The following is a 23,028-nucleotide window of genomic DNA, read 5'->3' as shown; positions in this document are numbered from 1 at the left end:
CCTGTATGCAGCAATAGCATCTCCTGCACAATGTTTAACTTACCTACTGTAGCCCCAGGCTACTGGTTCTTGACACTCAGGATTGCAGAGTGATGTTCTAGAAAAATAAATATGGGTGGATTGGGGAGGAATAAAAACATGGGGAAGGACTTGAGGGGTGGATGAGGTAAGAGCAATTTAGATTGCATTTACAATAAAACTTCAGCCTCACAAGCTAGTCCATTTGTTCCAAAAACTATTTTTGTATCCTTCTGTCTTCAGGAGAGGGGTAGATATATATTGCATGTTCATTGCAAAATGAAACTCATCTTATGCCCACAATTCAGGAATGTGAAACAGGCCCTTCACAATCTGACCAACATAGTATTTGAATTATTAGCCTATTTTCAAAGCCAAGTGAAGTGTTTTCTTATTTTCCTCAATAGTGTCTCCTTGAGCTGGCCAAGGTGTTAGGAAGCTCTTTCCTCATTGGCTAGGTGAAGATTGCTTCTACACCCCCCCCCCCCCCCCCCCCAGCATCCATTAATATAGTTTATTTCTAGAGCTGGTTGTTTACTGTCTGGTCAGAGTATTCAAGATGTGGAGATGTCGGCGTTGGACTGGGGTAAACACAGTAAGAAGTCTCAACACCAGGTTAAAGTCCAGGTTTATTTGGTAGCAAACTCCACTAGCTTTTGGAGCGCTGCTCCTTTGTCAGGTGAGTCTGAAGTCAGCAGCGCTCCGAAAGCTAGTGGCATTTGTTACCAAATAAACCTCTTGGACTTTAACCTGGTGTTGTCAGAGTATTGAAACCAGGGATAAGACCCTCCCCTCTGTCCATCACTTGGGCTGAGATCATCTTTTGTCTCGTACTGGGTACTGTGATTGCCGCCAGACACTTTTGTATAGAGCACCATTCCCCATTGCAATTAATTTTAGGTCACTTCAGCCCTGACAGTTTTTCCAGAGAGAGAAAAGAGTCCATAGAGAAAAAGAGACCCGATGTACCATAGCAAGAAAGTTGAAGCTTTCAAGAAGGGAGTAATTGTTCAAGGAATGTATCCATGTTTCTAACTAGTGAATTAATAGACAATAAATGTATTGAACTTGGCAGGAACTGCCTTGTAAGACTATGCCTTGTTCACAAAGTGAGAGTTGGGTGTGATACTTGGCAAAAGGTTTTCTTAGGCATAATTCCTATCTGTTTTAGTTGACTATAGAATGGGCAGAAGTGAGGAGTAACATTGCTATTAGTGTCCCAGCTTTGGTGGTGGTGGTGGGGGGTGGGAAGCATGCAAACCTGTCATGCCTTGAGTACTGCTGACAAATGAATGTGGATAATTTGACAAGGACATGAGAAAGTGACATTTGAATTATCTTTTGCGTATCAGGATGTCCCAAAGCATTTTACAATCAATGAAGTACTTTTGAAATGTAGTCCCTTTTTGTGATGACAGTAGCACAGCAGCTTGCATGTCAACAGCAAGACTTGAACAGTAATGTGGTAAACATGACTTGCATCGGTGAAATACATGACCCCAGAATTAATTGCTTTGCTGTTCTTTAATGCCATGGGCTCAGGATCATTTTGCATCTAAAGTGTGCAGACAGTCTTGGTTTAACAACTCGTCTGAAAGATGGCACCTCTGACAATGCATACTGTGTCAGCCTGGATTAATTGTTCATGTCTCTGGAATGGGACTCCAATGGGCAACAGCTAACTTTTTGAAATTTAAACCATCTTGACTGGTCATTCCCATGGAATGAACCAGTGAATGGCTATCACTGCCAGTAAACAGAAATATGTGTAACATGTTCTTTCTGCCCACAAGAACTGTGTATTATGTTGCTTCCAGTCCATGCTTGGTGAGCTCAACTGAATCTTATTGTCTGCCACTAATTTTTGTCCAACTGCAGAATCTCATCTAATACTGGACACTCTTGCAAGGACAGGCTCATTGGGTATGGCCTGTACTTTGCCCGTTGCGAACAGCTAAAGGAACATGCAATTAAGTTTGTACTACCAAATGAATATGAAACTGCATCTTTCATTCTTTTGCTTGGAGCAGTAAATCGATATTGTTAAACCGAGAGACTGGTGCAGAGGGCAATATTTTAACACCCCCTTGTTACAAGCAAAACTACACCAGTTGTTCTCTGGAAATGGCAGTCTTGAACACATTGCCTGCTAGCTCAGCACACTCCAACTCTTTGCAAAATACTCTTAAATTTAAATCAAAAGGGAAAGTCACCTCTTGCTCTGCTAATGTCAAGGAAAGGGAGGATATTCAAAGTTGCAACAGCAGTAGACTGCAATAAAAAAAAACTACAGCCAAAGCAAGTGTTTTGCCACTGACACAACACAAATGAAATCGAGCAACTAAATGTCTTTTGAAACTTGGCATTTTTAAAATGATTTTCTTAACTCAAGTTAAAATTGGGCCCAATATTGCAAATTGGCATGCTTCAGGTCAGCAATAGAGGCAAGATTTGGACCTGACAATTAAACTGCATTTAAAGAGTAAAGATCATATTGAAGCAAGTAAACTAACATTGCCCCAACTGTTCAATTTTTACATGTTAAACTAATATTTACAACTGGCAGGATTATTGCTACCTACTTCCCTTTATTCAGTACTAAATGTTATGATCTAAAGTGTGCCTAAATATGGCATACTATCACCAGGAAACCAGACTCAGCTATTCTAATACTATGGAAAGCTGTGCCATGGATCAGCAAAATTTTCCAGTAAATAACTGAGCTATATAAACATAAGCTTTAAATAGTATTTTGAGCAATAGGTGTTAACAAATTAACTAAAATTGCTCTGGTGCTAACATTGGCTAGTAAAGGCACTGTCTAGCAAGCAGCTGAGTTACCTTGACAGGAAAGGTGTCGGATTGAATCCCTAGTGAATAGGAAGTTGGCTGATCTTAACCAGAGTGCAACTTTGGTCCTGGTGGTAACAACACCTTTAACACAGTAAAATGTCCTCAGATGCTTCACAGGAATGTTACCAAACAAAATTTGATGGTAAGCCACATGTGGAGATGTAGGACAAAGAGCTCGGTTTTAAGGATCAGGAAAGGCAGAGACATAGGGAGGGAATTCCAGAGCTTAAGACTCAGCTGAAGGTACAACTATCAATGTGAAGCAATTAAAGTCTGGGATGCCCATAAGGTTAAATTGGATGAGTGCTGAGATTTCAGAAGGTTGTAGGGCTGGAAAATGTTTTGAGATTGGAAGGAGCTGAGGCCATGGGAGGGATTTTAAAATCAAGATGTGCCATGTCAAGAGCTAATGTAGATCAGTGAGGATAGAAGTGATGGGTGAGTTAGACGGCACAAGTTGTGTACTATTTTGGCTGCTTAGATTAAATTTTTGCCTGTCCAGGATTGGATGTCAAATATGCAAAACAACAAATCAAACAGCAGACGTGATGATAGAGATGGTAGTGAGATAGAGCCTGATGTATTCAAAATAGTAGCTTGTAAGCTGGTACCATTGAGTGATTATCAGCATTTTGATTGTCTCTGTGATATTAACAGTTGGCAACCAAAGGAAAATGTAAAAATCAAAACATGTTTAAGAATTTTGCCTAAATCTGCCTTTAATGGTGACCTTGTGCCATAATTGGGTGTGAAACTAGTTCTTTGATACACAGACATAACTAAACTTTTGTGTAAATTTATTTTTGTTTACATTTGCTATTCAAACAATGAAACTTGCTCTCTAACATTGTTGACTTCTCGTTTTGGGTTTAGATTTCCTTACAGTTGGCATATTACCAGGCATTTTCAGTATGCCAACAGAGAAAGTTGGAGTTTTCAGTCTTCCAATTTGCTTGAAAAAGAAGCCAGTTTGGTGGTGCTTTATAAATACCTTTTATTGTGTGGCAGAAATGTACCTCGGCAAATATAAATAGTGAATAATCAATAATTCTCAAAACACTACTTGGCGGAACGAAAGGTGGTCATCATAATGTTCTGTGGTTGCGTTTAGCTCTTTGCAGGATGTAGGAAATGTTTAAGCAGGAATAGATGAGAGTCAGGAGCAAAAGATTAGCACTGCTACCTCATAGTGCCAGGTTGACCTGGGTTCAATTCCAACCTTGGGTCACTGTGCGGAGTCTGCACGTTCTCCCTGTGTCTGGGTGGGTTTCCTCCGGGTGCTCCGGTTTCCTCCCATAGTCCAAAGATGTGCGGGTTAGGTTGATTGGCTATGCTAAAAATTGCCCCTTAGTGTCCTGAGATGCGTAGGTTAGAGGGATTAGTGGGTAAATATGTAGGGATATGGGAGTAGGGCCTGGGTGGGATTGTGGTCGGTGCAGACGCGATGGGCCGAATGGCCTCTTTCTGTACTGTAGGGTTTCTATGATTTCTATGATGTGATATTGTCATAACCTGGTGTCAAAACTCTTACTAGGGTGGATTGGCCATGCTAAATTCTCCCTCAGTGTCCCCAAACTAGAGTGTGGCGACTAGGGGGATTTTCACAATAACTTCATTGCAGTGTTAATGTAAGCCTTGCTTGTGACACTGATAAAATAAACTTTAAAGAGACCTGTAAGCAAGACTCGGGGTAAATATTCATGTTAACCAACAACTACACGAACTTTAAATGCTAAATAGACGATAGGAAGTAAATGCGGGAGAAAGTAAATGTTACCCCTCCCTCTTACTTCCTCAGATGATTTTTTTTTCTCTCTCGTTTCCGATAGCTGAGCTTCAGCCTTCAAACCCGCTCCCGGCCGAAAGGCCGTTTTTTTTCCCTTATAAGGCGACAACGGATGTGGGGTCCAAGGTAGCGTGGGGTGTTGTGGGATACTGGCGGTACTTCCGGTTACGGTGTTGGAGGAGCGGCTCGATCTCAGGTGAGCGGCGGAGGTGGGGGAAGCGCGGGGGTTAAAAAAAAAAGAACGAATTCAACTTCTTTAACGGCAGGAGTGGCACTTGATGTGCATGCAACTCCGCCGTCTTTTCCGACCTGTTATATTGCGGCCGTGTTTTTTTTAAAAGAGTTTTTGTCGCTCTCAGGTGAGGATGAAGGTTTGGGGTAGGGCGGCGGGTGGGTGGTTTGGTTTCCATAGTGATAGGGGAAGGTGTGCCTTTTGGGGGCAGAAATCGTCTCTGTTCTCAGGGGTTTAAATATGTTTGCGAGGGAGTCGCTGTTCACTTGACTTCCTGACTGGGCTGGACGAAGAACCACGAAGGGTTGGGTTTGGTTCGGTTGGGTTTTTTTTTCGTCTTAGCCTTTTTTGGTGATTGAAGGGGTCGAGCTCCTGCTAATTGACAAGGTTACTTTGACCATGTTAGGAATTCGAAGACTGAGACACCCGGGGTGAACTGTTAGTGCAGCGATTAAGTGCATTTTAGAACGTTTCTGGTGTTCTGATGGCAGAAGGGCGGTGTTAACCCTCGAATCTCCACACTGGAGAGCCTGGTAATAAAATAAAACATTCGCTGACCCAACAAACTAAGTAAATGCATGCAATCAATGAATCTCGTGATCAGGAATCCGGAGTTTCTGAAAACTTGAATGCACTCAAAGTTGACATTTGATTTGGAACTTTAAGGCATGAATTTGCTCTGATGTCATCTTGTGGTTATTTTCTTTCCTGTATGACTAAAATCAGTGAGAATAGGATGGGGGAGGGGCTTTCTTTCTGGAATGAATGGGAAGTATAATTTGAAGTTAATCATATGTCTCCAGTGCAGAAGAGGCCATTCGGCTGATTGAGTCTGCACTGACTCTGACAGAATATCCTACCCAGGCCTTCTCCCCACCCTATCTTAACTTTTTCCTCCCCCCCCCCCGTTTCCCAGGGTTAACTCATTTTGCCTATGCATCTTGGGACACTAAGGGGCAATTTAGTATGCCCAATCCACCTAACCTGCACACCTTTGGAGTGTGGGAGGAATCCAGAGGACACAGGAAGAATGTGTGTGGAGTTTGCACAGTTGCCCAAGGCTGGAATTGAACCCAGGTCCTTGGAGCTGTGATGCAACAGTGCTAACCACTGTGCTGCCATCTACTCCATTAAGATTGATTAAATTATGTTGAAAACCTGTGCGCAAACAATGCAATCTGATATGTGGCATGAGTGTTTTATGTTTAGGATGCTGTAATAGTTTAAAACTCTTTACCCATGTTTACCTTGGGCAACATGGTGACACAGTAGTTAGTACTGATGCATCACAGCACCAGGGACTTGGGTTCCATTATGGCCTTGGGTCACTATCTGTGTGGAGTTTGCATGTTCTACTGTGTATGTGTGGTATTCCTCCCACACTCCAAGGATGTGAGGGTTAGGTTGATTGGCCATGTTAAATTGCCCCTTAGTGTCAGGGGTACTAGCAGGATAAATATGTGGGGTTCCGGGAATAGGGCCTGGATAGGATTGTTGTTGTGCAGGACTGATAGGCCAAATGGCCTCTTGCACTGTAGGGATTCTATGAAAGACTTGATTATGCTTCTTTATTTGTCCTAACTTGCTGCAACTGGAAGTTAAATTAAACAATGTAGGAAGAATGTTTTATGGCACACAAATGAGGCACTTGCATGCAACTTTTATTCAGTGAAAATTCGGTAAATCTCATGCCTAATGAGTGGTTTGTAGCTGTTGTAGCGATCTGGTATGTATTTTAACTTTGGACCTTGACACTAGTTACATTGTAGAACAGAGAATACAGGAAGAAATAAATGGGTGTGTAAGAATGTCACTATAATGATCACTGCTGACTTTAATCTCCATGAAGATTGGGCAAATCAGATTGGCAAAGGTAGTCTGGAAAATTAGTTCAAAAGAAGTAAGGCAATCTCTTAAAACAGTATGTTCTAGAGCAGGCTATTCTATACCTGGTAAGCAATGTTAACATAGAATTTCATCTTCAGTTTGGAGTGTGAATCTAAGACTAGTGTTTCACATCTGAATAAAGGTAATTTTAAAAGTAGAGCTAACAAAAGTAACCTTGGAAACTAGTTTAAAAGCTAGGACAGTGGGAATACTTAACTCGCAGCAAATATTTATTGCACTAAGACTCTTTTGAGAAGGATGAATCATCTATGGCTGAATAAGGAAGTTGAGGATTGTACCAAATTGAAAGAAAATCTGCAAAGCTTAGTGGTAGGCCAAAAATTGGTCAGATTTTAAGAACCAGCAAAGAATGGTTTAAAAAGAAGAAAACTAGCTAGTAATATAAAAATAGATATTTTTTTACAACTACTTAAATCAGGAAGGAATAGCTGAAACTACTGTTGGTCCTCGAGCGAGAGAGTCTGGGGAATTGATAATGGAAACAAGGAAATTGCAGAGATGCTAAACAGGTATTTTGTCTGTCTTCACTGCAGAAGGCTTAGAAAACATCCCAAAATTTCTTAAATTAACGGGTGAATGGGAGGCAGGCATTTTTTAAAAATCACCACCATCACCAAGGAGAAGGTGCTGGGAAAACTATTGGACATAAAGGCTGACCAGTCCCCAGGCCCAGATAGTCTTAAAAGAACTGGCTGCCGAGATGCATTGGGTGTAATCTTCTGAAATTTATTAAATACTGGAAAGGTTCCAGTGGATTGGAAAATAGCTGATGTAACACATTTTATACAAAAGAAGAGTGGTGGGGAGAGAGAGAGACAGGAAATACAGACCAGTTAGCCTCTCATCTGTCATTGGGAACCATTATTAAGGATGTTGGAGCAGGTTACTTAGAAAATTGTAATGGGGTCAGCAGAGTCAGCATAGGTTCGTGAAAGGGAAACCATGTTTAACTAGTTTATTGGAGTTTTTAAGGTGGATGAAGGGGCACCTGCAGATGTGGTGTACTTGGATTTCTAAAAGGCATTTGATAAAGTACCACATCACAAGCACATGGTGTAGAGGGGAACATATTTTGTCATGAATAAACGATTGGTTAGCTAACAGGAAGCAGAGAGTAGGGACAAATTGATCTTTTTCAGATTGGCAAACTGTAACTGTAGAAATACCACAGGGGATTAGTACAGGGGTCTCAACCTGCGTCAAGTTTTGGATGAAGGGACCAAATGCATGGTAGCTAAATTTGTCTACCAAGATAGGAAAAGTTGTCAAGAGGAGTCTGCAAAGTGAAAGACAAGTTTAAGTGAAAGGACAAAATTTGGCAGATGGAATATAATGTGGCAAAATGTGAACTCACTTTTTGGCAGGAAAAAACGAGAAAGCAGAATCTTTAAATGGTGAGAGATTGCAGATCTTGGTGGTAGATAGGGACCTGGGTGTCCTGGTACATGAATCACTGCTGGTTGTATGCAGGTACAGTATGCAAGTGATTAGGAAGACAAATTGACTGTTTGCATTTATTGCAAGGGAAATAGAATATCAAAGTAGGGAAGTTCTGCACAGGGCATTAGTGAGATCACATCTGGAATACTGTGTACAGTTTTGGTCTCCATTGCATTAGTGGAACAGTTCAGAGAAAGTTCACTGGATTCCTTCCCAGGGTGAAAGGCTTATCCTGTGTAGAAAGGTTGAACAGGTTTAGTCTATATTCAGTATAGTTTAGAAGAATGGGAGTTGATCTTATTGAAACATATTAGGGGACTCGACGGTTGATACCAGTAGAATTTCTACTTGTTGGGGAGAATAGAACTACAGAACTAAAAGTGCTCCTTTTTAAGACTGGGATGAGGAGACATTTGTTCGCTGAGGGCCATTAATAGGTGGAATCCTACTGCATAGGAAGCAGTGGATTTATTCATGACAGAGTTGGACAGATTTTTGATAGATGAGGACAGAAAGTGGAGTTGAGGCACAATCTGAGTGGTGGTGGATCAGGCTTGAAGGGCTGAATGTTCCTATAACCAAATAGTGAGGTCAGGCCTGAAAACTTAATCCAGAGCTTTAATCTTTGGCTTGCCTGTGAAGGCTAAATTAAATGTATTCTGTTGCATGTCTCGTTTGTCCTATTAGCAGCTGAAGGTGATTTAAATTGGTTCCAGTACACTTCAGTCTTGTGGTTATTGAGTGTTCAATTGCTTGATCTACACTGGATCACCTCAGTTGTAACTTTTGTTCTTGGCTTGTCTAAATACATGCTACCTTGAAGGAGAAAGACCTTGATTCAGGAGAGGTAAAACTGTACGTTTTAGTAATTTATTTCAGCTAAAATAATTCAGTATTGGGAGAGCTGATGAATCAGTTTTACAATCCATGAGGCACAGTTGCTCGTCAAATGGATCAAACAGTTAACTTTTCACAGAAAGCAGAAGGTTTTTGTGAACGGAAGCCACACTGCTTAAGTTCAATGCGTTGGTAATTATACTGTTGAAGTTGGGCATGTGGCAAGCAGAAAATGCCATTTTGTCAAAGTTCTGAATCATAGAAACCCCACAGTGCAGAAAGAGGCCATTTGGCCCATCGAGTCTGCACCGACCACAATCCCACCCAGGCCCTAGCCCCCCATATCCCTACATATTTACCCACTAATCCCTCTAACCTACGCATCTTAGGACACCAAGGGGCAATTTTAGCATGGCCAATCAACCTAACCCGCACATCTTTGGAATGAAGGCCTTTCATATGCCATTTTTAAAAAATGGACGTTTTTCTTAAATTTGATTTGTGGTATGAGATTAGCAATTGTTTCAAGCTGCAATATATTTAGAAAGTGGTTGAATCACAGATCCTTGGTTGAAATGACTTCATTTATTTAACCCGTGAGTTTTTAAAGGTTGTAGAAGTGCTCCTGCACCACAAGAGGAACTACTTGACCTTTTAAAAGCTGACATGGGATAATATTGCAGTTGCACAGACTTTGTTGTTTCAAGAACAATATCTCTAATTAGTCAATCATTATGTTGTTGATTAAATATAATGGTTGGTAACTGGAATGAAACATTTTTTATTTTTTATGGGATGTGGGCATCACTGGCAAGTGACCAGTGTTTGTTTTCCACCCTTAAGTGAAGCAAAAAAGCAACTTGCTGCTTGTACTTGTGGATTTGGCTGTGTGGTTCTTTTAGGTTGCACAACATTGTGCTGTATCTGGGCTATCTGTTGCATTTTGATTGCAACAGGGGAGATATCATGTAATATACTTTAAACAGATCAGTCACAACAGGTAAATTGGGTGGGGCAAGTTTATAACCATGTATACCTAATTCTGAAAATATTTGTAAAACGTCCAATCCTGTTACAGGATTAAGTTTTTAACATTTATTTGCGCTTTTCAAGAATATTGGTAGTTATTTAGATTTGAAATTATCCTGTTCTTGGGATTTTAAAAATATTGCTGGTATTCTCCTTTCATCTGTCCTGAAGGCAGTGACCTAAGCAAAGGTTTAGATGTGAACTGAAGAGGTAATTTTTGAATTGAATGGCTTTGAAATCACTGATTTGATTGAACCAAACATTTCTGTAAGGCAGCTGGACAAGCACGTGTAGGTGTGCATGTTCCCTGACTAGGCACATAGAAACAAGAGTTGGACAGTTAGCCCCTCAGGCTTATTCTGCCATTCCATGAAATCATGGCTGATTGAAGCCCCGGAGATCTTTGCGCCATGTCCCATATCTCGTATCTTTGATTAACAAAGATTAATCTTTGTTTTGAAATAAACAGCAAGTGATGTAATGTGTTAATCGAAAGGAATTCCAAACTTTTACCATGCTGTGTTTTTCCTAGTTGCACTCTTAAAGTGTTTACACCCTGCCCCCTAATCCATGAGTCCTCCCGTAACCGGCAGAAACGGCTTCTCTTTCTCTACTCTTTATCTGCCCTATCTGTTCCCCTAACTACAGACCAGCATGTGAGTCATCCCAAGCTCTTAATTCATTTCTGCCCGCTTCTGAATTATCATTTTCCTCTGATTTTCACCAATAACTTAAAGGCAGGTATACCTGCTAGTTGACAAGAGTAGGCAGAGTTTATACAGTGAATAGCTGATTCATTGCGTTAAGCAAGTCCCAGTTTGATTCTCTGATCTAAACTGAGTTCACCCCTTGGGGGAATGAGTTCATCAATTGGTCTTTATCTCCCTGGGTTAGAAAGTTAGCCAAAATCCATTTTTGATGTCTATGTAACATTCTCCTGCTATGTGATACATTCCACCATTGATGGCCCAAAGCTCTTGAATTCCCTTGCTAAACCTATATGCCGTCCCACTTTCTTCTCCCTTAAGATCCACCTGCTTGAGCTTTTGGGTAACCCTCCAAATACTTTGGCCCCCATCAGTTTTCACCTGGGCTCTGGAATGTCCTGTAGGCAGTTTCTACTTTCTGGGATGAGAAATTTCTACCTTTTTGGCAGGATTTTGATTTGTGGAAGTTTGTCCTTTGAAATTATTTTTCTGACCTCTGCATCTCCCTTTCCATAGTCCTTTTGCTTCGCAAGTACATAATCCAGCATGACCATGTTCTGTTGTTTGATTGGATTTTATCTTGTATTACATATCCTTGCAGCATTGATGCCAAAATACTGAGGTCTGTTTGTATTGGTCCACAGACTTGATGGTAATAGAAGGTAAAGAAAGGGAAAACTAATGTTTCTACCCCCTTGAGGCCTGGAAGCATTTGCTTTTCAAATAGATCATTAAAAATGCTATAATTTTCCATTCATTCATGCTGCAGCAACTTTGCTGGTTTTTGCTATAATGTGTGGATGATTCCTTGTCACAGATTTTTGGACCTTTTTATCTTCACTCTCATACCTGTACATTAAGGACAGTGCAAAAATGGTAATAGTTGCGGCCTCATATTGCTTTCATACAAGCCAAATTGAGCAACAATTCAACATGTTCCTGAAATCTGTCTTTATGTGGTCTTGTTATCAAATCCTTAACTATTACTGACTTAGGATATCACCTTGGTTCTTAGTTTGAATGTATCTTGCTTATAATTGTGATTGATAAGAAAGAACTTGGTTTTGCTGTGGCTTTTTTTGTGCATCAACATGTAGGGAATACAGCTACTTGCAAAAGTGTTTAGCAAAGGCTTACTATGGTCCTACTAGTGATCGTTCATTTTGAATAACTGCGCCATGTGTGGGTGGAGTAGCATAGCATGAGCAATGTCATATTTTAAAATTTGATTACTATTCCAGAGTTTGACTCATTTTTATTGGTCTTTTTTCCCCTCCTAGGTTTGAACAATGGCAAACATGGATGCCCTTGTGCAGAGGCTGGAGAAAGCTGTTTTACGATTGGAGACAATGGAACAATCCGGTAGACATGGAACTGGTTCTGACATTGCAGTATGTGGATCTGAAGGTAATGGCAAATAATTATCGTGACTGGACTTTGCCCTGTTTTGTGGTGGTATTAAATAGTCTGTTTGAGCTATTTTGTCTGTGTTTCCAGATTATGGCTTTGGGATTGAGTAGCACAGCTAAGGCTGGTTCAGTCTGTTGCATAGCTAAGGAGAGACGTTAGTGTCTGTATGGTCAAGTAACTTTAGTAGGCAATTAGAAGCTTATGGTCTATAGAGGAGTAGTGATACCGCCCATGGCTCATATGTTGACTATCTACAGTAGTCACCCTAGAGATATACCACCAGCACTGCCTCCGCAAGATCCTGCAAACCCATTGACAGGATAGGAGCACCAATGTTGACGTTCTTGCTCAGGCAAGCATTGAAGCATTAACCACGTTCAATCCACACTGTGGGTGGCTACATCCACGTGATACTCTTGAAGCAAGTGCTATACTCGGAGCTTCAGCACTGCAGGTGAGTTCCAGAAGGGCAGAGGAAATGCTCCTTAAGGGCAACCTCAAAGCCTCCTTGAAAAAAGTGCAATATCTCCACCCACACCTAGGAATCCTGAGCCCAAAGTGGAGAAAAAGGGAAGGAACTGGATACCTTTAGTTTCATCACCCAAGAGCAAGCTGAAGCCAAGTGTCGACAGGGAAAGTTTGTGGCAACCTGGCACCCCACCCACTCTTCCAGTCAAAGTGTACCCCTCCTGTGCCAGGCTGTAGGTTGTGTACTGGACTCAGTCACCTGAGAACTAATTTTTAGTGTGGAAGCAAGTCCTCCTCGATCCTGAGTGATTGCCCAAGCACAGAAGTTTGGCATATGGTGATAACATTAGTACAGCTACTGCAAAGTATTTTAAGGTAGCATAGATTCTTGATCAGGATAGTAGACATGAATTCCTTGTTCCTGTCTTTAATCTAACCAGGGATGTGGATGCGGTTTGAAAGTACATTTATTCGACACATGTACTTTTTGGTGCTACATATTGGTCTAACTCTAGTGTAGAGATTCTATGAAAGGCAGATTGAGCTTTTTTTTTGAAGAATGCATAATTTATAAAATGAGCAGAGTGTTATTTGATTTATTATTGTCACATATTAGTATACAATGAAAATATTGTTCATTGTACACTATACAGATAAAGTATACCGTGCTTAGGAAAGGAGAGGGTGTAGAATGTAGTGTTAGTCATAGCTACAGTGTAGAGATCAACTTAATAGTGCATTTTTAGAGAGTTTAAAGAGTTAGAATACAGTTTTAGAAGTATAGAACGAGAGTGAAAGATAGAATTAAAGGATATGCTGAGTGCAGCTCGCAAGAAGTCGCCACACTCCAATGCCATCTTGAATTGAAAGTTAGTGTTGGATGAAGATTTGGTTCCTATTTACTGACAGCAAACTCGACATGTATGGTATGGAGGAAGGGCCATGTTCTCTTAAGACTGGATGGGGCAATTAGGATTCAGTGGCTCACTGATTCTATGTTAACTTTGCAGTAATTCAGTGCTTTGAGTAAAAGAATATGGTGCAATAGGTTCCATCTACTCTATGGAGTTTCCTCTGCATTCACTTCTAACTTGAAAACTAATTGTAATTGTTCGTACAAGCTAAACATTTCTGCATATTTATCCACTGAGTTGTTGAATATGATCAAATTAGAAGTTTGCTTTGGTTCCTGTGGAAGCCATTTAATTACCTGTTTAGATTAATGAATCTTTGTAGGCTAATGTGTATTATTTGATCTGAGTAATTTTAAATGTGTGTGTGAGATATATAAAATATAGTGTGTATGTGTGTGTATGTATATATGTATGTGTATGTATGTATGTATGTATGTATGTATGTATGTATGTATGTATGTATGTATGTATGTATGTATGTATGTATGTGTGTGTGTGTGTGTGTGTGTGTGTGTGTGTGTGTGTGTGTGTGTGTGTGTGTGTGTGTGTGTGTGTGTGTGTGTGTGTGTGTGTGTGTGTGTGTGTGTGTGTGTGTGTGTGTGTGTGTGTGTGTGTGTGTGTGTGTGTGTGTGTGTGTGTGTGTGTGTGTGTGTGTGTGTGTGTGTGTGTGTGTGTGTGTGTGTGTGTGTGTGTGTGTGTGTGTGTGTGTGTGTGTGTGTGTGTGTGTGTGTGTGTGTGTGTGTGTGTGTGTGTGTGTGTGTGTGTGTGTGTGTGTGTGTGTGTGTGTGTGTGTGTGTGTGTGTGTGTGTGTGTGTGTGTGTGTGTGTGTGTGTGTGTGTGTGTGTGTGTGTGTGTGTGTGTGTGTGTGTGTGTGTGTGTGTGTGTGTGTGTGTGTGTGTGTGTGTGATTTTGTTTTACACTATACTAGTACATGATCTTAATCTGGGTTTGTGGTCTCATTTGTACAGAGCTTGCTCCTTTTGTAGAGGCATTTGATGAGTTGCTTGGTGGACCATTGGCAACATATGGAAAACTAAGCAAAGAGATTGGTGGCGATATTGGAAAACATGTGAGTAATTCTGTTAAGTGATTTGTCAAATGATAGGCAGCTCAATCATTGGTTCCACAAAGGTTCCTGATGGATTGTTAAGTGTGTATGGAGGGATAGGAGGAGGAGGGAAGTGTCAGTGCATCCTCCCCAAGATCTACTTTTGCCAATAATATCAATTTGCACCTTGTGGAAAAGTAGAATAAACAGTGTGGTTAAACTGTCATGATTAGTTTTTGAAAAATTTGATTCAAAAATTCTTCTCTGCTACCTCTCTTGGCAAATAGTCTGGATTTGAATTCAACCAACACACTAGGAAAGTCTAAGGTTTAAATCCTTGTGATGAGTTAATTTGAATTCTGGTAGAAAGTTTTTTATATTCAGTCATGGGACGTGGGCATTGCTGGCTGCCAGCATTTATTACCCATCCCTACTTACTCTTAAGTTGAGTGGCTTGCTAGGCCATTTCAGAGGGCAGGTAAGAGTCAACCACATTGCTGAGGCCCTGGAGTTGCATGTAGGTCATTTAGTTCCCTAATGACGTTACTGAGCCAGATGGGTTTTTCCGACAAAAGACATTGGTAGATTCTTAATTCCAGACTTTTTATTGAATCAAAATTCCACCATCTGCCGTGGTGGGATTTGAACCCGGGTCCCCAGAACATTAACTGAGTTTCTGGATTAATAGCCGAGTGACAATGCCACTAGGCCATTGCCTCCCCAAGTGACCTAAACAGTCTGGTGTTTTTAAAAAAAAAGAAAAATTTAATGCCCCCTTCTACCCACATGACAAGGATAGAAAAGGAAAATTCCATCTGTAATTGTTGAACTTTACTGTGAAGATGCTTGATCAGCCTGATTTTAATATTTAAGTTTGTACGTAATTGGCTAGTTTCATAAAGATATATACTTGAGCCTCTGGAACTACACCCCAGTGAGGCAGTACCTTCAGGAAAGAAAATAGATGGATGAAAGCCCCCCACCCCCACCACTTGTAGATCCTTGACTATTAATTATTATGCGACCTTGTGATTGTCTCCATTTCAGACAAAAACAACTTGCAATTATATAGTGCCTTTAATGTAATGTCCCTAAGGCACTTCACATAAGCCACAAAAGGAGATACTAGGCCCAATGATAAATCTTGCTCAAAGAGGCAGGTTTTAAGATGGAGAGTTGGATGGAGAGGTGTAAGGAGTGTATTGCAGACTTTAGGGCTTATGCAACTAACGGCACGGAATGAATAAAATTAGGGATAGTCAAGAGGCCAGAATTAAAGGAGTGCAGATTATGGGACTGGAGTAAATTAGAGGTATGGCGGGAGTGAGGCCAGGGAAGGATTCAGAACAAGGATGAAAATTTTAAAATAGAGGTGTTGCTTGACTGGGAGCCCACATAGGCTGCTGAACACAGGGTAATAAAAGTGAACGAAAATTGATGCGAGTTAAAATAAGGGCAGCAGAGTTTTGGATGACCTCAAATTTATGGAGGTGGAATGGGGTGACCAGCCGACAGTACATTGGGACAGTCAAAGCGAGATGTAATGAAGACAGCAGATACGTTTAGACACCCTTGAGTGAGTTGATTGTAAAGGAGGTGGAAATGGGTGGTCTTTGTGCTGAAGTGCGAGGTTAGCAGCTGGTCTTGGAGTCAACTGTGACAAGATTGTGAACAGACATTGAAATTAACAATTCACTAAGCCATTTAAACTGTAAGCTAGCATAATGATCTATTAGTCAGTAAGTGAACTTGCACCAATTTGTTGTGACAAACTTCAAAATAACCTGGACGAGTTGCATAGACTGTACACCGTTCCAAACTAAAATGTCTTTTTCTTCCCCAAAAGTACAGGGACCATTGTGATATTATGTTGCCGCCTTCAGTCTGAGTTTAGATAGACTGTTCTATTTGAGAAAGACCTGGTGTCTTCATCTAGCTCGAGGGAGAAATGCCCATAATCAAAATTGACTGGTTAAAGCAATTTTTAAGATACAAGAATGTGAGCTTTGCAGGAATGCTATTTATTTACTGGATTTGTATCCAAACCAGCTGTAATATTTTGTGTGAGCAAACATGTTTTTAAACTCTCATTCACAGTGGTAGTGATTTTACTAGTGCTTGTGCACCACAGAAATTGTTACATTCCTGGCTGTTGGTGTGCTGAGTGTTTGTTGGTCCCTTCCCTGGACATTGTAAGTGGTTTTGACTATGAGTTACAAATGTTCAGTTTTAGTACTTTTTAAATCTTTTCTCTTCTAATGGTAAATTAATGTTCGGATGATTAATCAATTGGATTGAACTTTTCTAACAAATTGCCAGTGGTGGAAGTATACATTAGCAATACCGGGATGTTCATTGACAAAAAGCGATGTGAATCAAGATCTCCATTTTGCATTCACATTGATAGCAGAAAATTGACTGTTGGGTTCAAACATAGCGATTGCATTTGAGTGTAGATTTCTATAAGTGAGGGCTAACCATCTGTAAATATTTTGTGGTATATTCAGTTATTTTTGCTTTACTGTTTGCTTAGGCTGACATGGTGATTGAAACTGTGAAGATGCAAAGAGCATTCCTGGTGATTGCCTCCAAATGCCAGCAGCCTCCATTGGTAGGTGTTTGATCTGTTGGATGTTGTGTCTGCTTGTGAAAACCTTTCAAATTTAGTAATGTCTCCTGCAATTGTTTTTAGATCCAATGTTTTTTTTTTCATTGCTTTGCATTTGTGTGACTAAAACCAGCCATTACCACCATCTCCTTTTTGTATGGTTAGTTTGAACACAATTTGATACTCTCTGCTTGTAGACATAGACTGGTCAAAGGGGGGAGCTGACTGGTGGTGATTAACCTGAGGATCATCTTACCTTAAGCAAGGGGAAAGGCTGAGAAGACAGGTCTTCATGAATTACCTCAGCTGGTATGGGAACTGAACATGCAGTGTTGGCGTCATTCGCATCACTAACCAGCTGTCCAGCCAACTGAGCTCAACCAGTCCCCGTTTGAGTACCCACACCTTGATTTAAAAATCTTTCTGCAATCGAGGAGGTGAAATTAGAGGATGGGATCAATTCGAATAATGCAGAAGCCTCTGTTAGGTGTAATTCATGATTCAGTGAGAGCACTTTTCTCACTTCTGAGCTAAAAGGTTTTGGTTTAAGCCCCACTCCAGATACTTGAGCATAAAATCTAGTCTGATGCTCCAGTGCAAGTCCTAAAGAAATGTTGCACTGTTGTAGGTACCATCTTGCAGTTGAGACTTTGAACTTCTTTGGTGGACACAAGATCCCATGGCATCATGTTAAAGGAGAACAGGGAAGTCCTTACTAATATTTATCCCTCAACTAACATCACTGAAGTTATCTGGTCATTATCACATTGCTATTTGTGAAATTTAGCTGTACAGTAATTGGCTGCTGTGGTTCCTGAATCGCCAGTGCAACATCAAAAAGTATTTAATTGCCTGTACATCACTTTTATGATGTTGGAAAGGCATGCCATTATTCGTGCAAGCCTTTTATTTCCTGTTATGTATTATTTAGCAGCTGATTCAACGACTGTGGCAGGACACTTTGGCCAAAGATTGTGCATGGAAACTTGAATGCTGATTGCATTTACCATTTCTGTTGAAATTGTTTAAATGAGTGTTTCGCAAATCTATGTTGAAGCTGAAAACCACTTCTGCTTCTGCTATTTGTACATCCATTTTACTTCCTTCTCTGTGGTAGAGCAGGGCCCAGTACATTTTTCATAGAGCCTGAGTTATGCTAAATTGCATCTCTGAAGTGCTTCATCAGTGACTAAGTATCAGTGCAAGGCTTGGTGATAAAGTGGGTTAGAAGTCTGAGCTTTGGATGCTGTGTCGTTGAATAAATTCTAGGTACTGCCAAAAGTAAATGAATCAAGGAATAGAAAAAGAGCAGGAAAATGATATTGAGGTAGAAGGTAGTCATCGAATGCCGGCAGACTTGAGTGACAATATGGCCCACTCAGATCTTATCTTATTTTCACATTCGGAGCTTCCATTTGAATCCAATCAGCAATCTGGTTGCAGAGTTAAATGTGTAGAGTTGAATTTGGTCAGTCTTGGTCTGGTTATTGTATTGCCCAGTGGGGGAAGTTATTGCACTCAACATTGGTTGAGGAGTTGAGCCTTTTAAAGTTGAATCATTCACACTGTTTCGGCAAGTGTGTTTTTGTTTCTGTTTTTGGTCAGTTACATCACTAGTTGGGGGAGTGGAGCACCAACAGGGAGATGAATGCATCACTAGGTACTCGCATGGGATTCTGTAATTGGAAATATTCTCATGTAGTTTATTACAACTGTGATGATCCTGATAAATGAACTGTAACTCTGCAATGTTTGGTTGTTTATCCTCGCCAAGGTTCCCACTGGAGACTAATTGAAGTGTAATACAAGACTAAAAATAGCTGCTAATTATGAGTTGTACTTCCAATCATCTATGGACTGGTTAATCTGAAGTCTCCCTCTGCCAGCACCTTTCATGCCTGATGTGCTTGATTTTAAAAAAAACAAATACTAGATTGCATAAGTGAGTTGTAAAATGCTGATCACCTCAATAGTTGCTAACAATGGATGCTACAAAATACAACAGTCTGTATTTTAGCAGTAAATATTGCAGGTAAACGAGGCACTAGCAACTACATTATGATTTTCAGAAAGGGTAGCAAGTTATGACGACTTGAAACTTGCAAAAATGTTTAATGCTCACAAAACTCTGGTGGTATGACTGTGCTTAAAGTGTTACTTTTGAATGTTTACCCTCTGATGTGTATGATTTTTGTTAAGCTTAATTACTATAGTTTGTTCTGGGTAGATTGATATTTTCCCCTTCAGTTAATAAACACAAAAATCATCAATGGTGACACTTTTCCTGCTGCAAAGGATTAGTGGCAGATAACTGGAAAAGAAAGGGTGCTAAATGTTGCAATCGGTCTACCAAGAACAAAGGCCCAGTGTTTAGCCGTATTTTTTAATATAAACTCTACAAGTGAAATATTGATTCATTTTAGGACCAATTAGAAACTCAATTTAAATTTGTATCTACATTGGATCTGATCCAGTTATTTCTAATTCAACTTTGCATTACAAAGCACAAAGAAAATTACAGCACAGGAGCAGCCCTTCGGCCCTCTAAGCCTGCACCGATCATGCTGCCCGACTTAACTAAAACCCCCTACCCTTCCGGGACCATATTCCTCTATTCCCATCCTATTCATGTATTTGTCAAGACACCCCTTAAAAGTCACTACTGTATCCACTTCCACTACCTCCCCTGGCAACGGGTTCCAGCTATCCACTACACTCTGTACAAAATCTGCCTTGTACATCTCCTTTAAACCTTGCCCCTCGCACCTTAAACCTGTGCCGCCTAGTAATTGACTCTTCCACCCTGGGAAAAAGCTTCTGACTATCCATTCTGTCCATGCCTCTCATAATCTTGTAGACTTCTATCAGGTCTCCCCTCAACCTCCATTGCTCCAGTGAGAACAAACCCAAGTTTCTCCAACCTCTCCTCATAGCTAATGCCTTCCATACCAGGCAACATCCTGGTAAATCTTTTCTGTACCCTTTCCAAAGCCTCCACATCCTCCTGGTAGTGTGGCGACCAGAATTGAACACTATATTCCAAGTGCGGCCTAACTAAAGCTGCAACATAACTTGCCAATTTTTAAACCCAATACGCCGGCCAATGAAGGCAAGCATGCCGTATGCCTTCTTGACTGCTTTCTTGACTACCTTCTCCACCTGCATTGCCACTTTCAGTGACCTGTGTACCTGTACACCCAGATCCCTTTGCCTATCAATACTCCTAAGGGTTCTGCCATTTACTGTATATTTCCTATCTGTATTCAACCTTCCAAAATGCATTACCGCACATTTGTCCGGATTAAACTCCATCTGCCATCTCTCTGCCCAAGTCTCCAACTGATCTATATCCTGCTGTATTCTCTGATCCTCATTGCTATCCTCAAATCCACCAATCTTTAAGCAAAGGTCCCAGCACTGATCCCTGAGGAACACCACTTGTCACAGCTCTCCATTCAGAAACGCACCTTCCACTGCTATCCTCTGTCTTCTTTGACTGAAGTCTTTAAGCTGAAGTTTTTGAAAACAATTGTTTTTCCACTTTTCAAGACATTGATAATCTATAACCTTGCATTTGTAACAGAATAAATGCAGATAAGAAGGCTGTTCCCATTTAAAGTATATGCACAATAAATTTTGTTTAGGTGATGAAATATATTTTGCAGTTTTCACCAGTAAGCATATGCCAGAAATATCACAAAAGACATACAGGGTAAAACTGTGTCCTTTAAACTAATTTAACATTTGCCTCAAACACTCTGCTTCACCTTTGCAAATTTTAACTTTACCTCCTTTTGTGAGAATACTATGTAATGATGAGCAGACTTGTCTATTTTCAATTTGCTTCTTGTGAACCATTTTTGGGTACCTCATGGCCATTTCACTTTGGATTCCTTTGGCCAGTTGATGGTTTCAGAAGATCTTTCAAAGACTAACTTTACTTTCATCAGAGTGACAAGACTCACTTTTTAGATTTGTGACTATTTGTGCTTCCTCTACATTCCAGCATTCTTATTCACAAAAAATGAATGCCACTTCTTGATCAAATTTCATCTGTTCTTGGTCTAGGTACTTTTTAAAGTTAGAAATTAGCAGTCAAATAAAGATTTTGACTACTTTTCCAAGATTTGGTATTTGTTCACATGTGAATTTACCAGAAGTTTTCATTGCTAGCTAATAGATTTGAGTGCGAATGTTTTGTCAGCTTTGTATCTGGTAGTGCTCTTGTCTGAATCGGGAGATCATGGGTTCAAGTTCTACTGTGGAGGCATATTGTGGGCTAACTGCTTAGTGTAGTAGTTAGGAAATGCTATTGTTTTTGGAGGTGTTGGTTTTCAGCTAGACAAACTGAACAGAAATGTCATGTATAAAAGCGATCAAAAGTTTTCTCTCTTTTGGGCTAGTCCTCAACATATAATTTAGTAAAAATAACTAGCAATAATAGCGGCATTCTTTTTCCAAGAACCCACTATCCCTTTGGTTCCCTCTATTTGCATACTGTTGCATTTATTCTGACTGGGACAGCAATAAAGGACCAAAATATGGCATAATGACATAACAGGCCTTTCATCTTTTTCATTAAATACAAAAGTAAACTAATAAAATATAGCAACTGGAGAATAAAAATGCAAATAATTGGTCAAAATATATTTGTCTGTCATTTTATCTGCTGTTGATTTGCTTAAGCTCAATGTTTTGAATGAAGTAATTTGCTGTTTTTCAGACTGTGGATTTAACTTGTTATTTCTTTTGCTATGTGGTTAGTTTTCTGCAGAGATGGCCATTTTATTTATTTTTGCAGAATGAATTGACCCAGCTACTTCAGCCTCTCTCCAATAAAATTGTGCAGATCCAAGAGTTCAGAGAGAAAAATCGTGCAAGCAAACAATTCAATCATCTATCTGCAATTAGTGAGAGCGTTCCTGGCCTGGGATGGTTGGCAATTGTATGTATTCTACTTGTTCAATTTAAGCGTGCAATTTTGCGCAGTAATGTTAATAAGAGAGCCATGACCTAATTTGGTATGGCATGCATCTTTTATGCTTTTTAATATGCTTTTGATAAGGGACGTCCTCAGTTTTCATATGTGGGCTTTTTGATTGCAACTTTACCTAGAGATTTACTTTAATCTTCAAAGTGAATACATATTTCAAATTGTTTTTATAAATTATATTCCCATATTTAGCCCTCCATATTAAGAGATGCAAAATGATACTTTCTGAATTAGATTGGCTCTCATAAAATCACTTGTTTGTTAAGCAAACTGGAAGAGAATGCCCAGCTTGAAGGAGAGGAACAGCAATGAGCAAAATGAAAGCAAACTGCGATTGTTCGCACAGTCACTGCCAATTATAGCAGGCCTGTTGGTGATGTCGTCTGTATACCAACAGGCATTAAAACTAAAATAGGTTTTAGCAATAAAACATCATTTTAGATGAATATAGCCAATTGATTTTTGTGGTCACCTTATCTGGATATCCAGCTTTTTTTTGCATGGAGTGATAAATATTTGTCATGTATATTTTACAAAAGGCTTTCCATAGGATGCGTGAAGTCTCCATTTTGAAATTGCCTCTTATAGTTGTTAGCAATATCCGAATTAATATCGATGCAAACAATCTCATCCAGTGTGTAAGCAGCTGATTGCTTGATGATCTGACTTTGCCAGAAATCAGCAAAACCTTTTAAATAGAAGGGATTAGCAAGGTGCGAAAAACTTGAACTGCCTGAAATAGGCTGACGGGCTTCATACATTATAAGTATTGTCTTT

At 40.1% G+C, this 23,028-nt stretch overlaps 1 protein-coding gene and 1 long non-coding RNA gene across 7 annotated transcripts in view; one reads left to right on the top strand and one right to left on the bottom strand.

Moving 5' to 3' along the window:
• LOC144509275 (uncharacterized) overlaps nucleotides 1–4,745 on the bottom strand; it is a 217,595-nt gene extending 212,850 nt beyond the window's left edge. For all 4 annotated transcript variants that reach the window (XR_013500430.1, XR_013500429.1, XR_013500428.1 and 1 more), the window contains exon 1: nucleotides 4,662–4,745. This is a non-coding gene — a long non-coding RNA (uncharacterized LOC144509275). The remainder of the gene's footprint in view (nucleotides 1–4,661) is intronic.
• cap1 (CAP, adenylate cyclase-associated protein 1 (yeast)) overlaps nucleotides 4,668–23,028 on the top strand; it is a 39,960-nt gene continuing 21,599 nt past the window's right edge. The window contains exons 1-5 of one of the 3 annotated variants that reach the window (XM_078237891.1): nucleotides 4,668–4,853; nucleotides 12,091–12,217; nucleotides 14,571–14,671; nucleotides 17,184–17,261; nucleotides 22,060–22,203. In XM_078237891.1, coding sequence (XP_078094017.1) covers nucleotides 12,100–12,217; nucleotides 14,571–14,671; nucleotides 17,184–17,261; nucleotides 22,060–22,203 — 441 coding nt within the window. In that variant the 5' untranslated portion in view covers nucleotides 4,668–4,853; nucleotides 12,091–12,099. Of the gene's footprint in view, nucleotides 5,017–5,284; nucleotides 5,423–12,090; nucleotides 12,218–14,570; nucleotides 14,672–17,183; nucleotides 17,262–22,059; nucleotides 22,204–23,028 lie in introns of those variants that run through there. The other 2 variants (XM_078237893.1, XM_078237894.1) reach the window with 2 other exon arrangements.

The sequence above is a fragment of the Mustelus asterias genome, chromosome 21 (genome assembly GCF_964213995.1).
Source record: "Mustelus asterias chromosome 21, sMusAst1.hap1.1, whole genome shotgun sequence".
Classification (NCBI taxonomy): domain Eukaryota; kingdom Metazoa; phylum Chordata; class Chondrichthyes; order Carcharhiniformes; family Triakidae; genus Mustelus; species Mustelus asterias.
This window is presented reverse-complemented; position numbering and strand designations above follow the sequence as displayed.